General features: G+C 38.0%; 1 protein-coding gene across 2 annotated transcripts in view; it reads left to right on the top strand.

Annotated features, from left to right (window-relative positions):
* The window catches only part of LOC137287309 (protein kinase C-binding protein NELL1-like), a 126,118-nt gene that overhangs the window by 67,105 nt on the left and 40,894 nt on the right, over positions 1–18,119 (top strand). For both annotated transcript variants that reach the window (XM_067819546.1, XM_067819547.1), the window contains exon 2: positions 4,211–4,342. In XM_067819546.1, the coding sequence (XP_067675647.1) occupies positions 4,211–4,342 (132 nt within the window). The remainder of the gene's footprint in view (positions 1–4,210; positions 4,343–18,119) is intronic.

The raw sequence follows: 18,119 nt of genomic DNA, 5'->3' as shown, positions 1-18,119 counted from the left end.
TAATGGAGATATTGCAGTCAGGATTTACATGGAGATATTGCAACAGGGTTTTTTACATAGAGATGTTGCAGTCAGGGTTTACTTAGAGATACTGAGATATTGCAAGCAGATATACAACATCAAGGGGTCACTGTTCAAGGTGTGTGTGTGTGTGTGTGTGTGTGTGTGTGTGTGTGTGTGTGTGTGTGTGTGTGTGTGTGTGTGTGTGTGTGTGTGTGTGTGTGTGTGTGTGTGTGTGTGTGTGTGTGTGTGTGTGTGTTTTTTTAGGACTAGACGGTACTGATCCCCTCAGCATTCATTGGGATTCAACTGTTTTTTATACAAAACTTCATTAAATCTCTTTAGAAATTTGTATTTGTTTTCAGATGTTCATATTTTGGGTATCTGAAACAATTTCTGCTTAAAAAATGAAAGGTGTTTTCACTGTCTCCTAACTTTGTAGTGTATCATTATTATTATTGTACATCCTTTTTAACATATTTCAGAGGCATTTTAGAAGTAGGGAAGTAGTCTACTATAGAGACAAACTTTACACATACCAACTTCATTTATTTGCAAATTTCGAAACCCTTTAACTGAACTCTCTGTATTATGGACTCTGTACACTATGAGGGGCGATGGAGTAGTCTACTGGTTAAAGTGTTCAGGCATCAGTTGGGTTCTATTCCTCATATGGTTACAATGTGTGAAGCCCATTCCTGGTGTTCTCTGCTTTGATATTGCTGGAATATTGTAGTGTAGAGCTGTACTCACTGACTCATTCACCTTATATTGTGGACTCTAATTTAATTATGACGAGCATTAGGTGCTTGGAAGGTTGTCTCTACAATGAATTCATTGTTACAATCAACGATTACTTCCATATATCTTCAATAGTTCTTCAGGAATGACAAGTGTTTGGATGATATTTGGCTATGATTGTTCCAAATCCCGAACTAGAATGGATTATTTATCTGTTTTGTTCGGCTCCTTTCTGTTAAATGTGTTTAAGAGTGATCCCAAGTAGGAATAAAATAAACCTCTGGGTGTTCTCCTTGCAACCAGATATTACATCAGAGTTATATTTAAACTGTATGGAAAACATGTGTCTCTTAGCTGTAAGGTGTTTAGCAAGACATTTGATTCTTTATGTCAGACATGTTGACAAATTTGTCAAATCATGCATCATTTTCATTGGTGTTTGGTGTGCAATTGGTGGGTGACATACCGTTAAAGTTTACTTTGCATGCGACGTTTGTGGAAGTGTGCCAACAACATGGACATCTTAGATCAAATGTTGGCTGTTGTTCTTTCACGAAGGGCTTAGTGATAATGGCAAGGTAGATATACATAAGTATTTTAATGACATTCTTCCTATTTACCTTCAGGAACAACAGGTGTAGGCGTGTTGCTGTTAACACGCCTTTGCACATTAGGTATTGTTCCAGTGTAGGCCATGATACATTACCAAAAACAAGTATGCCGTGACTGTTTCCACTCACATTTTTCACATACTGTGTTATAAATGTTCTTATTGTGGGAAAAATGTATTTTTGTAGCTTAGTCATCGAGAATGACCTCATGTGAACATGGAATCTGATTAGTAAATTGCATCAATCCTCGAAATAATGTCCTGTTCAGTCATTAATCATGGATTTTAGGAATTTATTTTCTATTTTTTAAATGCTTCAAAGCATTGTGAGGTGTAATGCAGACTTGACAGCTGTGACTAAACGGTGGTATTAATGTTTGTCATTGTCAGGGATATCAAAGAGGGAAACCTTCCCCATTAGGATCACTGTGGGTTTGTTGTGGTTTCTTATCTGGGTCCTGTGTAAAACATCTTTCATTTGGATTCAGTAGAAGAGGATGACATTTTGTTGTCTCATTAGAATTACAGTGTATTCTGATCTATCTCAGGTTGCAGAGATCACATGATAGATCTATTATATAGTCTCTGTTATTTGTTGTATGAAGTGGAGTATTTGGGAGTATACTTGTGAAGTGGTGTAGTATTTTAGATTGATGTACACTGGGGAAGTATTTGACATTATTGTACACCAGCAAAGTATTTACTTTTTTGTACACTACTGAAGTATTTTATATTGTTGTACACTATTGTACACTGATAGAGTATTTGGCTGTCAATATTATGCATTGTTCTACATGGGTAAAGAATTTGACATTGTTGCACACTGGTGAAGTATTAACACTGTTGTACACTGGTGACGTATTTGACATTTTTTGTACACTGGTAAAGTAATATACATTAGTGTACATTGGTGAAGTATTTTACATTGTTGTACACTGGTGAAGTATTTTACATTGTACTCTGGTGAAGTTTTTACATTGTTGTAGACTGGTGAAGTATTTTACATTGTACAGGAATAAAATATTGTACATTGTTGTACACTGGCTAAGTAATATACATTAATTTACACTGGTGAAGTATTTATCATTGTTCTACATTAGTGTAGTATCACCACTGTTATACACTGGTGAAGTATTTTACATCATTGTACAGAGGCAAAATAGTATACATTGAGGTGAAGTTGTCTTTACATGTAGATATAGATAAAGTATATACACTGCTATAACCTGAATTGTGTTTATTGTATTTGATTTCCCATCTGCAATGTTCTGATATTGTATTGTGAGAACACTCTTGCATTCTCCAGCAGCATTGTGTGAAAGTTACTGCTTACCTTTTATGCAACTTCATTCAATTCATGGTTATATCTTGTGTTCACGTTCCCACTGAACACCCAGGTGAAGTACTCGCCTCTATGGGTGTTACACCTCTTCTTGTAGACAGACTCAGATGCACTAGTTTCCAAGTTTATCTGCTGGATGAGGATGGAATGGATGAAAGCGTCAGATTGCTCCCTCCGTGATATGTTCCAAGATATTAGTACATTGTAGGTCTTGTGATGAGCTGGACATATGTCAGTATTGCTATACAATGATAACAGATTGTTCCAGTCAATGCTGAGTATATAGAATTACAGTCGTTCACAATCAAGACATTGTCCAGTTATGTAAGTCATGAACCTCAAGAAGAATCTCGTCTAATCCAAACAAGTTCTCTTCCTGGTCCAGATTGGATTGGATACAATCATTATTAATATTGCCCAGTAGTGTCCGCATGCCTGGTTAACCCTGATTGTGTGTCAGTAGAACCAGTATGAATGGGTACCTCATCAGGATGAGAATGCCACAATAAAACTTGGTGTGTCTTGTGGCAGCAAGAGCTTGTTTACTCCCCTGGGAGTTGAGAATGAAATATAATGTGCCATTTGGATTGACATCCAATAATTGAGGGAAAATATACTAGCGCCTTGAGCATTAGTAATGTGGACAGGAGCGTTTTCTATATATATATCCTATGATAATAACAATAGTGTCTCAAGGTTTGTGACATCACATAGGTGGGTGAAATGGCTAAAGTGCCAGGTTTAGTAGTGATCCAGGTTGAGGTATTGGAATTGAGCTGACCTTTGACCGGTCGTTAAAGCCTTTGAGTCATTGTATGCAGACTCTTTCCGTGTTGTCACAAGCCCTAGTGTACAGTACACAACCCTGTGCACTTAAAAGAATCCATGAATCCGTTGGTGTATGACCAAGATGGTGGCCACATGAATGCGTGCAAACACCTAGTTACAAGTACAGCAACGTACAGTAAAACTTGGACAAAGTACTGTGACTATGTGTCCCAGTCCACCCAGCTGTGAGTGGGTATCTCAATAGGATGAGACCGCTACAAGTAACTCAGTGCACCTTGAAGCAGCAGGAGTTGAATACTTCCCAGGGAGTAGAGACTGATAATATGATGGGCCGTTGATATTGACATCCAATGATTGAGGGAAATATATGTCAGCACCTTGAGCAAGCACTAGTTGCCTGGATATGTGCGCTATATAAATATCCTATCCTATAATAACATCATTCCTGTGCTCTTAGGTTTCACTGAAGTGGTCAGTGTGTAAAACCTGTGCCACTATCTAGTCACCAAGTAACACAGGATGATATATCTGAAAGATCCTTTTAAGCAAACTCACCTATGTGTAAGCTGTCATTCAGACTCCAGGCCAAATGTTGGTAAGGTGTTCTTTGTATCTTTCCCTGGAAACTTCAAATGCTCAGATTGTGGGAACATAACACCTAAAACTGGAGGTACAGCTGTGATCATCTGTGAATGTTATGGTTCTAATGTGTTGCTCTTTTGTTGCAGGATTTAGCATAGAGATTGAGCCCCGTGAAGTGCTTGATCTTATTCAGTCTCTCAATGAAACGGCGACGGAAATCACGGGGCTACAATACATCTCAGGATTTACCAATCACACACCAACACTTCTATTGGAAGGTAAGACACGTTCTTTCATTGTCCATTGTGTATTTGTGTGTAACATATGGTTGTCATGGTGGTTGGTACTAAACAGGGATTCTTGTTTTTAGTTATGATCAGCTGAGCAAGATCATGAAAGGCTACATCATTTTTAAAGCTCTCATTGGAATTGGGTGGGAATTGGACCTCAGCATTGATACTGTTGATAAGAGGCACCTTAGTGGACTCAATGGATTCGTACCCCAGTGGAGAGGATAGTTGCTCACAGTATGAATCACTTGTTTGTCTGGTCCAAGTTTGGTTACATATATGCAGCCATTACCAGGAATATTGCAGAGTACGTCAACATCAACTGCTCTATAACATAACTCCAGTAGATCATTTATGTGATGAATATGTATGTCATGGCACTGAATCAGGAAAATGTTCCATCTTGGAATGACTGGACTACAAAACCTATCTCATCCAGTGTTAGTCTGTTATTGAGATGATGATTGGGTCTGGACCTCTTCTCCTGGAGCTATGCCTAGCCTTCAGTCAAGGTTGAACAGTGGCTCAGTTTTACAGCTAGTGTGATGGCAGGCTTCCACACATCAGCCAACAAGGTCCATGTTATGAATTGGCTTTGACCCAGACTCAGTAAACTTACAACCAGAGAGGGTTGTTCTGCAAGCAAATGAACTCATACATGCTTCTGTGTTCTAATTCCAGGGTGCCGTTGTACAGTGCAACCTTAGCATTGAGACTGCATTAAGTCTATATTAAGGTATAAGAGTTATGGTCACCTTAGCGCCAAGGGCGCTTTGTACAATGGCACCTTGGACAAAGAATCTCGCCAATAAGCTGTATATTATATGTTACTGCAACCATGCAGGTTGTGCTTTGTGGTATGCCTTATTACTGGCAAAGAGTTATCTGCCTTGGAGATCGTTTCTCCAAAGGGTTCTTTTCTTCTTTTTGAGGTTTAGTCTTCTGGTTTTCTATGGATGTCCAGCATTTGTCATCATAGTGTATATGTCAGTCCCTCCTGGATTCCACTATTCCGGAGTTACAGAAAAACATATCTTTTCCATGCAGAAAATCGTCTGGTCTGCAGAAAATGCATTTCCGTGCAGAATCTGTGCAGAATTTGTCACTTTTCTGCCGCAAAATTTGTTTATTTTAAAAATTGAGTGAAAACTGACTGACAGCCGAAACGAGTTAATGTCAGAAGTACTATCGGTTACACCTAAAACAAACTGACATATTTATTGTGACAACATTTTTCAAGATAATTATGATTAAAGATACTTTATTAATAAAGCAAGTTTTAGGCATGTTTCAAATAAAATTAGATGAATTTGACACTGCAATTACGTTCTCAAAATCGATCATTTTGAAAATAGGAAATATTTCAAAATTCGTATAAATATAAAATTTTTATTTGCATGAAACTGGAAGTTCAGGAGCAGAATACATTTCCAGTGTGGCTGATTGGCTTCCCATGTACACGATTGATACAATGGAAATTCCATGTTTTTTGTCCCAGCCACCATTGCTTGTCTAAACACATGACACATGCCTAGATTTTTGAAGCTCTCTTTGTGCTAAGATAGTTGTAAGTGCCATACATTGACATTAACTTACAACTATCTTAGCATGAAGAGAACTTTGAAATCTAGCCCAAGGGCTGCAAGGATCTGATTATGTATGACATTTCCCACAACTATTAGGTAACAAAAAATAATATTGGGTTGCAAATACAATATCAAGTGAGCATTTTTGATGGAGCTGCTGTGGCTGAGTGGGTTAGATGGCTGACTGCCTACTGGAAATTAGGTGCTTGACTCTGAGAGTGTGGGTTTGAATCCCAGGTGGGACTCAACAAAAGAATCAGTACTTTGCAAAGAAAGTATAATCCCAAACATAACATGCATATGTAACTAATTATTAGTTAATGAACTATTCCGTGAAACTTTAAAATATAATCTTTAACATGACAATGTTAATCTATCACAGCAATGATCAACGACCACATTACTGTCAAATGAAATACATATATAAGAAACCTGACTGTTACCATTCATAGCTTGGATGTTTCCATTTTTCAAATTTTTCTTAGGTAAATATCATTCAAATTCATGTAAAACTGCTCCTTTTAACAAAATGTCATGAATAATCAAATCAAGTACATCGTGAATAACTAATTTAATTTGTGATAGAAGATGGTGTGATTCACCAACTGAATCATATCACTTGGCTTCCTACTTTCATAAAGACCTTCAAGATTATGCAAGTTTCTGAATCATATGGAGCCCTCGTCCACATAGAAACCCTAGAAATCTCTTAACAGAGTGACAGTTAACACTCATGTGACAGAAGGTTTATCATTCCAGAGTTTCAAGTCCATCCAGGTGAATATATGATTACATATATCTTAGCCAAGAAACTATGGAAACAATTTGTGAAATGTCCCTGTCCAACCAACAGAAAAGAGTACTGGGTTGAAATTTATATATGTTAGTAAATTTGTATTATTCATGCAGTCGTCTCTTGGCTGTAAATGAAATTACACGAGTCCTCCACTTTTTCTTGACATTGTTAGTGTTGAAGTATATTAGGATTTGATAAATATTGTCCTTATCAGTTTTGGTCGTAAAGTTGGGGAATATCAGTCACCATCACTCAACATTTAAAGAGATAAAATGCTGAACATATGTTATCAAAATCTTCTGAATGTTCTATAAAATAAACATTTAGATCTTTTTTTTTTGATTCAAACTGAGGGTTAGAATTAGAAATGTTTTTGGTTTGGATTGGGTTGGCTGAGACAAGGAGATGATCTGAAACATCATGTTGTGAGCGCCCCAAGCGATGTAATTAGTGGTCTTTGAACATACAACATGAAACTACCCATCCTGTCTCGGGGCACAATGTGGAATCTTCTGAAATAAAGAGTTAACATTTTACTTGCAGCACATGCAACTCCCAGAGCTATGTAAGCTTGTGGTAGGAGTCTATATTTGAATAAGGTAATCTTTAATCTGCTTCATTCTCCGGTTTGATTTTATCCTCAGAGATTCATTCAGTTTGAACATAGTTTGTTGGTTTCTCAGCTTAAACATAGTTTTTGATGATGTAGGATCTCTTGTGCGATGTCTGTAACCAGGGTGTTGTGTAACACACGGATTTCATGTAAGATGTCTGTAACCAAGGTGTTATGTAGTACAGGGATGCCATGTAAGATGTCTGTAACCAAGGTGTTATGTAGTACAGGGATGTCATGTAAGATGTCTGTAACTGAGTTGGTCTGTAGCTCAAAGACCTGATGCAAGATATCCGGACCCAAAGTGTCATGTAACACAAGGATCTAATATAAAATGTCTGTATCTAAGGTGTTATGTAGCTCAAAGGTCTGATGTAAGACATCTGTACCCAAGGTGTTGTGTAGCATAAGGGTCTGATGTAAGATGGTTGTAACCATGTGTTATGTAGCACAAACATCTGATGTAAGATGTCTGTAACCACGGTGTAATGTAGTTCAAATATTTGATGTAAGATGTCCATATATAAGGTGCTATGAAGCACAAGCATCTGGTGTAAGATGTCAGTAACAGAAGTGTCACTTGATTTACAAGCCACTATTTGTTCAATATGAACTTATTGTTCAAGACTAGGGGTTCTAAACTGGCACCTAGTCTGTGTGAATGGCAGTGTTCAGTAGTTGTAGAGTAAGAAGACTTACTTGGCAGGGCGGGATAGCTTTGACATAGACCAGGCAGGTGGAATTCAAGTTTTCTTCTGAAGCCTGTCCAAAGAAAGCAGTATTTCTGGCTGTACCCAGTACTACTTGGAGATTCCTGGTACGCTGGTTCATGTAATTCCTATACTGCCCTTGGGCCTGTCTGGGGCTTGTTTGCACCATGGAAAGTAGACTGGCCGATAGTATCAGGTAGAAAGTGGTTCTTCGTATAACATATGGAGAAAATGTACATCATATGGAAGAAAACTGAAGTATATGGAAAGACTAAATGAAAGTAAACCAGTGAGTTCATTAAATAGATAAATGTGATGATTGAAAGATGTTTGTCTTAATCCCACATTTTATGAACTTTCTATGAATTTTTGAAAATCAAAATACCTTTATTGTTTAAGAACTTTTTTTGAGTCATCTGATTATATGAATGTCAGTGTATAAAGAGTAAATCCTATATATTGTACACAGTGGCCTTAGTCTGTTCATTAAAAAATATTAACTGTCTACCATCTAATGTAGAACTTTCTCTGTCTCTGATTTTAAAGGTATATGCTGGCTGTTTTTCATCCTATCCTCATATTCTAGTTGAGTTACTGTCCTCTGTTGACAGATTTTGTAATAAAACTTTATTTCTTACAAATATATAACTTGTTTTATTCACAATATGGCTGAAATATTCGCGATGTGATTAAAAATCTTAACTCACTCACTGTCAGTGATAAAAAGGCCTGATGATGTAAGTTTTTATGATCCCTTTACAAATATGAAAACAGAAGTAACTCTGTGTGTAATTTATTAAAGTAGTGTCATTACAGAGTCAACTCAGGAAATGTAAAGTCATTTTATGGAATCCCATTAAAGAGCAGTGTAGGAATTCAGGTGAGAAATGTATTCCACTGTGTAACAAGCCTCCGTTCATATTTTCTGGAATTATGATATGGCGTATGTTATGGCAGCCGTCTTGCCCATGAGTCACTTAAGCAGACAGAGCCTAAAATACCCCTACAACGCACTGTCTGGCAGAACCCAGCGCTACAGGTGGCCCCATGCAGGCTTACTCGACCCGCTGCCGCCGTCGTCGCTGTATTGCGTGATGGGAGGTGTGCTGCGAGTCAAGGTTGGGTTTTAATTGGGGATCCTACCTTGTTATCACCTTTAATAAGCCTAATTAGGAGATATTTAAGGCGGTTAGGAGGTTTCATCGAAGTTGAATTCAGTGGTTAATTTAATTTGGGTCCATTAAGAAATCAGTGTAAAATGTTTAAGGATTCTATTTTGATGTGTTGGATCCCGAGATAAGTGTTATTTCTGTATTAAAAAAAGTTCAGATAACTTTGACTCATATGAAGAAGGAACTGAACTGGAAGACCCTGTATAAAACAAGTGTCTCATTCAAGTGGAGAATATGATTATACTCTTTTATTCACTTAAACTGTTCTTTAGCATTTCCACATTAACATCACCTGCCAACATGGTCACTAATAGTAAGTGATTTTTTTGGAATTGCAGAGGATATCCAACATTCGGTAAATACTTTTTTATCAGCAAATAAAAAAAATGTCAGTCTTGATGATTTACATGTTGCTTTCAGAACTAGAGATTGGCAAATTTACTGGTATAATTTAAATAACATATGATATGAGCAGTGAAGTTTAACAAGTCCTTCTGATGCTGTTAAGATTGGCATCGGAGTCCTGTTTTTTGTTGTCACAGGTCACATGATAGTGTTTGATCCTGTCAAGATTGATACTGACTGCATTATTATGCTCACTCACTCACTCACTCACTCACTCACTCGATGTACTCGAGAACTACTTGAACCTAGAGGCAATTACTGAGATTCTAGATGCCATGAAACACATCACCTACCTACAGCTTCATTAATATTGGTATCCACTTTTGAGGTCCCATACAGGTACGTGAAATCAATCTGAAAGTCATGTCATGAAATTAACTTTTTCATATCTTAATATAAACCCTCTCTAGGTCCTGGTCACAACTAATCTTCTACATCCCATACATGTCATCGGAACTGGTAATCAGACTTGAAGACTTGCATGTCATCATGTCCTTATTGCATAGGCTGATGTTCTTGATTTCAATCATTGGATAGTCTTGGCCCAGCAATGATGGAAAGACCATATGTGACAAAACAAAAAGGTACTACTCTCCCAAAGAGTAGTCAGGAACTGACTACATTTAATAATGGCTCTGTGTTCACATATGACACAAGAAAAGAAGTTGTTCGTCCAAATGGAACTGTTTTTTCTCTGGTGTTACATAGTGCCAGCCGAATCAACACAGGAACTGTTTGTGGTGGCGCCAGATGTATATTTTAATCAGAATGTCTTACAGATTGTGAATGCTTATTTATATTGGGTTTTATTAATTAAATGCGAGTTTAAAAAGTGCTGAATCAGTAGGTCTATCTTCACTTCCACCTACAGGTGTAGAGCGTCTCGACAGATGGGCGCTCGTTTGAATGGTACATTCTAAAAATAGATATTTAGTGAATCCTTGCTCTAATGCAGCCACTTCTGCTCCTGCTCAGTGATTTCACTGGATGCACAAGGTCGTCAGCGGGATCTATTTCTGAATGCAAACGAAGATGAACATAGCACTTTCCTGGCAGCAGGAAATGTGCTCTGATATAATTAGATGGCGCACTGTGTTTCATAAAGTTATGAACCTGTCTGCTGGATTTGGTAAATACAAGTCAGGACGTTTTGCCAAAAAGTCATGCAGTAATCGTGCTTTTATTTTTAAAAGTTATTTAAAGTGGATGCTTACAGAAATTATTTTAATGGATTAAAGAGTTGTTGTACCTGTTGTCCTGTTTATTTGTGATTTTGAAGGGTACTGCTTACATGTTTCATGTTTGTGGTTGTACTCTAGAAAGTGCAAAAAAAGCATAGAAATTATTGTAGAATTTCTATTATGGATTTGGGTTCACAAAGTTACATTTTTATGACAGTTGCTGAAGCGGTTGGTTAGCCTACTGTTTGAGGCATTTGCTCATCACGCTGAATAACCTGGGTTTGATTCCCCGTATGGGCATATTGTATGGTGTCACCTGCTGTGATATTGCTGGGATATTGTTAAAATTGGTGGTAACCTCACCGTGCTTGCTTTTAGACAACCATCAGCATTGCTTGGTCTTTTATTCTGTATTTTTCTTGTTCTTCTGATGAATTTTCTTAATGGAAAGATAGCGACGTCATGACTGTTTCAACCCGACTGAGGGACAAAATAGTGGAGGCTTATTAAAGACTCCCATGTGAGGTCCATTCTTGCTGGACCAGACTTTTTATGTAAAGAGTAGAATTCCTCAACTTTTGCCATGTTTACCTTAAAACATATGGTATACCTATGTTTACCTTTAATGTGCCAGCCTCCTAATAAAATGTCCAGAACTATTTTGTAAGGTCTTTGTCTGTGGACGCTGACCAGGGGCTCTGCCAGAGATGTAAGGCGGCGTGGTAAGGGTCTTCTACATGTACATGGAGAAGAGCAATGCCTCTGCCCTAGTCAGTCAAGACGGAATAGTTAGTGCATCCATTGATGTAGCAAGTTAATGGTTAATTCTGTGGATGATGTTGATGTCGTAGTTGATACAGTTGTTGATGTACTTTAGGGTTCATATTGCAGTTGATGTTGAGGTTTCTGTAGCTGTTGATGAGGCAGTTGAGGTAGACTTCAATGTCGCTGCTGATGTAACAGCAGAATTCTGTATCTTCATTCATGGATATTTAATGATTGGATTATTTCATCAATTAATCTGATTCCTCCTTTAAACAAAACAGTGTTTCCCAGGGATCATACAAAACACGACAACATATGTCATAAAATGGAATATATCAATATTTTTTTTGTCAGCACTGATGAAAAGAAACATTCAGTTTAATTTAGTTTATACAATTTTTATACAAACAGCTAATACAAAATATTCCCTTTTTATTGTTATCAAAATGCTTTCAAAGTATTTTAAAAGATTAATATCCATCAATGCCTTAGGCATTAAAAAAAACATTACAGAAGAATAACAACTCAGTCCAGCAGGTCGACTGTGGTCAGGCATTTGGTTTAAAGGATTACGTCCTTTGGGGCCTGAAAGAATAATGGCAGGTCAGACATTTTACTTATACATGATATGAATTAACTATCTTTGTGTTGTCTGAACCTTGAGGCCTCAGACCTCCGTCACACTTGCATCAACAGTTCACATGTAGCTGTGATGAGAGAGCTGGGGTGCCCCCTGGAGGATAGAATACTTCTGTTAACAGGTTTTGTTAATATGAATGTCTGTGTATTGTATTGCTTGAGAGATAATTTGTGTTGCAGTTCTTTTGTAACAGGCTGGGTGGTAGTAGATAAACTGGAATGTTTCACTATTCATGAAGCGTTACATGGAATGTTTTACCTATTTAGGTGTATCCCCAACATTTTCAATGTTCCTAAGCTGTTCATGAATTGTTTCAGTGTTCCCTAGGTGTTTCAAGAAATGTTTTACAATTTCATGGAATATTTCAGTGCTGTTCCATGAAATGTTTTTGTGTTTCCAATGTGTTTCAAGGCATGTTTCAGTATCTCCTAGGTGTTTCATGGACTGTTTTACTGTTTAGGTGTTTCATGGATTGTTTCACTGTTTAGGTGTTTCATGGACTGTTTTACTGTTTAGGTGTTTCATGGACTGTTTCACTGTTAAGGTGTTTCATGGATTGTTTCACTGTTCCATAATTGTTTCATGAAATGTCTCTATGTTCTCTATGTGTTTCATTGAATGTTGCACTCTTAGGTGGTTCATGGAATGTTTTACTATTCTGGTGTACTATCTAAGGTGTTCTGCGGAATGTTTAAGTGTTCAAGTCTTTTCCATAGAATGTTCCACTATCCTGAAGATTTTCATCAAATGTTTTATGGTTATATAGAAATAAATATATAGAGAGAAATAAATAAAGGAACACAGAAAAATTCAAGTGCTCCTTTAATATTTTCTATTTTTCATCACCAGCTTTGAATAGCAGTGTGTGAGGAAATCAGAACATAAAAAAGAATACTGACATTAAGTGGTGTTCCCTGATATATTTTTACAGTATATATGCTGTCAAAAAGCTTTAACATTTTGGTGCCGTCTGTTTTGTCTTTCAATGGTTAATGTGTTAACAGCACTTTTTAGTCAGGCCAATTTGTTGATCATAGAATTATAAGTATTTGAGAGATGTTTTCTCATGGATGGTACCATCGTATGGATTTAAAAGACGTACATGATGTTGGAAACCTATTCATTCCCTGCAAACATTTCTTCTGCCATAACGTGTTGATAGGAATTTTGTATTTTGATAAGATTTTTGAACATGAAAATGCTGCAGACTTGCAGCCAACATCAACAAGACAAGCGGACGTGCTGCCATTGATTACACAGAGATACATCTGCAGGAAAATAGTATGTCTTAGTGAAAGCATGAAAGGAAAGAATGTTCCATACCAGGCTGAACCCTGGAAAAACACTGCTAATGCTATCTAAGGTGTAGCAGTATTCACAAGGTGAAACAGTGATGAAAGTGATAAAATAAGTGTCACTGATACACGCCCATACGAAAAGGCATCATACAATCCTTGAGGAACATGGAGGTCATTGTCCTAACAATTGCATAACTATACCACCCTGTCCATAATGCCTGTAGTATAAAGCCGATTATCCCTTTGTAGATCTGCATCCGTCAGGACATGTGGATTATATAGGGCAAGAATTTCAGGAAATGCACAGCTAACATTCTTCTTGGCATTTTGTTGTCTGCGACTCGGGAGCCGTGAGCTGCTTCAGTTGGGGTGGTGCATTGTGACTGCCGACATGGAATGCTGATAACAGGAATATATTTATACAGGGAAAAAGGCAAAGTTTTTATGCCGTCTGCCACTCTGTAGTCAGAGAGAAGCAACATAGCGGAGCAGCAACAGGTTGTTCCAGCTTGTTGGTAGACTTCTGCCAGAAAGCTCACCGCCAAAAATGTTACAGATGCAGAAACCATTTTTTTTTTACCCAAGGTCTAAGAATTCTCAATTATTTCTTGTGTGTTTGAGAATATATATGCCAAATGATATGCACTCAAGCGCTTGAGTGCGCAGCGTTTTTCAACAGCAGCAGCATTGTGTTAATTAGTAACCTCCATTACGAGAGTATATCACTTGTTTAGCCTGTAGGTGTGACTGTGATTAGATGGTAGATAACAGCGCCATGGAGCGCGCTCAGTAAATGTACAGCGATGTAACGTCTCATCTGCATACAAGTGCATGTACATGAAGAGGTACAAACAGTAATAATATGTCTTCCTCTAACCTTATCTGCAGAAACCTGGAACAGTATGGCATGGCGTCACCGGATCATCCTCTGATATATTCTGGGGTCCATGTCATAAACTAGTCTACAAGTTAGGCATGGAATCTCAGACTTCTTGGTATGGATGACACAAATGTGAATAAGCAGTCCTCTGAAATGTTGTATGAATAAGCAGTCCTCTGAAATGTATGAATAAGCAGTCCTCTGAAATGTTTAAAGATTTATGTAGGAGGTGATATTCCTACAGCCTCAGGCACGTAAGTTTTGAAGACTGGCCATGGAAGAAAACATATATTTAACATGACAAGAAACACGCCTATATCTGAACTGTACTTTACTCTATGGAATTTGAGGTTAGAATGTTGGATGTGGAGATAACAGATGACAATTTTTGTATAACTGTACCATATTGCTTCTTTGTAAAAAAATAAATCCACCAATCACTGTTACGTTTCACAGTCCAATTCATCCTTGTGTTTACAAGTGTTGCAATGTATTTATGGAATGCAGATGGACAGGTGCTTCCTTGTGTAACTGGACCCTGTAACTTGAAAAATATTTCATGTCAGTTTATAATGCTGTTGTGAATACAAGTTCAGTGTATCATGCATATATTTTGATGATATGCAAATATTGAAGTGGTTATATATCACTTGTACACCTGTTAGAAAGCTATATAGAAAGTGACTGCTCGTTTTGTAGAGTGCCCAGTGCGTTCCTAATGATGGTTGATCTCTAGACTGTGAGACTGATCAACTTGGGAAACTGGTTGGTGCTGAATGCTACTGGTAGCTTCCTCACCAGTAAAAGCAGCCTGTCTGGATACAGATGTATTTATATACCAACACCAGTGGAGCAGGTAGGACTCACTGACTGACTGACTGCCCTTCTCCTCTCAGTCTGTGTTCTAGCCAAGACATGGACATGTATGGCTTGGGTAGGATCACTTTTTGTCGGGTTTTAGGGTGTAAGTTAGGGAACAGTTTAGCAGTGGGTGTTACAGTGTGTTGATGTTAAGTTGGTATAAGGTGGTGGGTGTTGTCATTCAGGGCACCTGTTGTTATTGGGCATTACAGTGTGGTGGTTTTGGTATGGTGACATCAGGGCACATGTTGGTATTAGGTGTTACATTGTGTTGATGTTATAGTAGTATAAGGTGGTGGGTGTTGTCATTCAGGGCACCTGTTGTTATTGGGCATTACAGTGTGGTGGTTTTGGTATGGTGACATCAGGGCACATGTTGGTATTGGATGTTAAAGTGTGGCGATGTCAGGGCACATGCGAGAATAGGGTGTTTTAGTGTGGTGACATCAGGACACATGTTAGTATTGAGTGTTTCAGTGTGGTGACATCAAATCACATGTTGGTATTGGGTGTTTCTGTGTGTTGACATCAGAGCACATGTTGGTATTAGGTGTTTCAGTGTGTTGACATCAGGACACATGTTGTTTTTGTGTGTTTCAGTGTGTTGACATCAGGACACATGTTGGTTTTGTGTTACAGTGTGGTGACATCAGGACACATGTTGGTTTTGTGTTACAGTGTGGTGACATCAGGACACATGCTGGTATTGTGTTACAGTGTGGTGACATCAGGACACATGCTGGTATTGTGTTACAGTGTGGTGACATCAGGACACATGCTGGTATTGTGTGTTACAGTGTGGTGACATCAGGACACATGTTGATATTGTGTGTTACAAATGTGGTGACATCAGGACACATGTTGATATTGTGTTACAGTGTGGTGACATCAGGACACATGTTGATATTGTGTTACTGTGTGGTGACATCAGGACACATGTTGATATTGTGTGTTACAAATGTGGTGACATCGGGACATTTGTTGGTATTGGGTGTTTCAGTGTCGTGACGTCATGGCACATGTACATGTATTAGGTGTTACAGTTTGGTGACATCGTTATACATGTTGGTATTGGATGGTACGTAGTACTGAAGTCATGATAGTATAAAGTGGTGAGATGTATGTAATGGCACATGCTGGGATTTGCAGTTGGTTTGTTGGTGTCATATTGTTATTAGCTGGTATGTATTCATACTCATATTGGGCGTTATGGAATGTTGATAGCATGTTGGTATCAGATGGTGGATGTTGATGTCAGATGATGTCAGTCGATACTTATTTGTATTGGGTGTTACATACAGTGCCTTGATGTCAGTCATGGCAAATTATTTCTATGCATCAAACAGACACCAGGAAGTATGATAAAGTGCTGACATGCATTTGTGTGGAAAAATGAAGTACATATACCATCCTGACACCAGGATGTAAGCCAGAGTGCTGATCGTCATCAATATGGAATAATCTACACCATCCAAACACCAGGAATTAAGCTGGAATGTGAAAAACATGTAATCATATGCCATAATGATTTTTAATAACGTACATACACAATCCTGACACCCCTCACATGAAGAAATCAGGCAGTGTGGGGAGACATATAAATACATGGAATTATTTATGTATCATCTGGACACCAGGAACAAAGGCAGTATTGTAAAGACACATTGGCATGGGATATTTGTATATATATAGAGGTAGAGACACTACGAATTAGGAAAGTGTATTAAGAGGCATTTTGACAGAAATTAATAACACCAGGAAGTAAAAGTGCTGATACACTTAGACATATCGTAATGGTTTATGCACAGCGTCCAAACACCAGGATGTAATGCGATGGACTTACGGGATTATGAACCATGTTTTAGAGTGATCAGAAGTGATCAATGATAAAGGCTCATATGGTTCACCAATATTCCTGGTTAATATCTCATTTTGCCGCTGTTCCATGTATACATGTCTGTTGGAGACACAAGCCACCGCCATGATCCAATTCCTGAATGTGAAATCCCAATGTGTTTTATCCTGTATTGAGGGCACTGCAGCTTTGATTAATAGATTACAGAGATGGGTTCATGGTCTTTACCCAACATAGCGAGAAAGTGCAAAATAATACCGAAAATGTGGAAGCATATAAACACTGCCTTTGAAGCAGAATATTTTTACTTTATCTCGGCACAGTGTTTACAGTTTGTGTGCATCAGTGCGTGTTTGCAGTCATTCCTCTACATACACTCTGATGTAGCACACCACGCAGCCATGCAACTTTGATGATGGATCAATCGACACTGAGCGAATACACGCGTTCACCTGATTGCATCGCGGTTGTGCCAGGTATGGTTCTACTGACATACCGTCAAGCCAACTTCAGTATGGCCTATCAAATCAATTTCTGTACTTTTTCACGCATTTCAAATGACAATTAATGCTGGGTCACAGATCTGAGGAAGAATGCCTCAATATGTTTATTGCGTGATAGCAAATCAATTTTGATGATAGGAGTTGGAGTTGGGTCTTTATATATTGATTACCGTAGCAGACGGCTTGACCAAGGTGAAGGTCAACGGAGCAGGAAATGTCTGGATGTATGGTAGCTCATGTTTCAGACAATCTTGGAGGTCTGATGGATAGTGGATTGCAATTACTGATCACATTTATCAGCAATAAGGGTATCCATAATCACTTCATTTTCTGTGCTTTTGTATAAATACACTTGTAACATATGATAACAAATTTTCACATTACACAAATGATGAATATAACTGATTAACAGGCTTTCCAGGTTCAGAAATGAAAATCATATGACTACTCTTTGTTCATTAACCCTGAGTGTATGTCTCTTAATTCACTGATCACAGTTA

This window comes from Haliotis asinina, chromosome 6, assembly GCF_037392515.1.
Source record: "Haliotis asinina isolate JCU_RB_2024 chromosome 6, JCU_Hal_asi_v2, whole genome shotgun sequence".
NCBI classification, from domain to species: domain Eukaryota; kingdom Metazoa; phylum Mollusca; class Gastropoda; order Lepetellida; family Haliotidae; genus Haliotis; species Haliotis asinina.
This window is presented reverse-complemented; position numbering and strand designations above follow the sequence as displayed.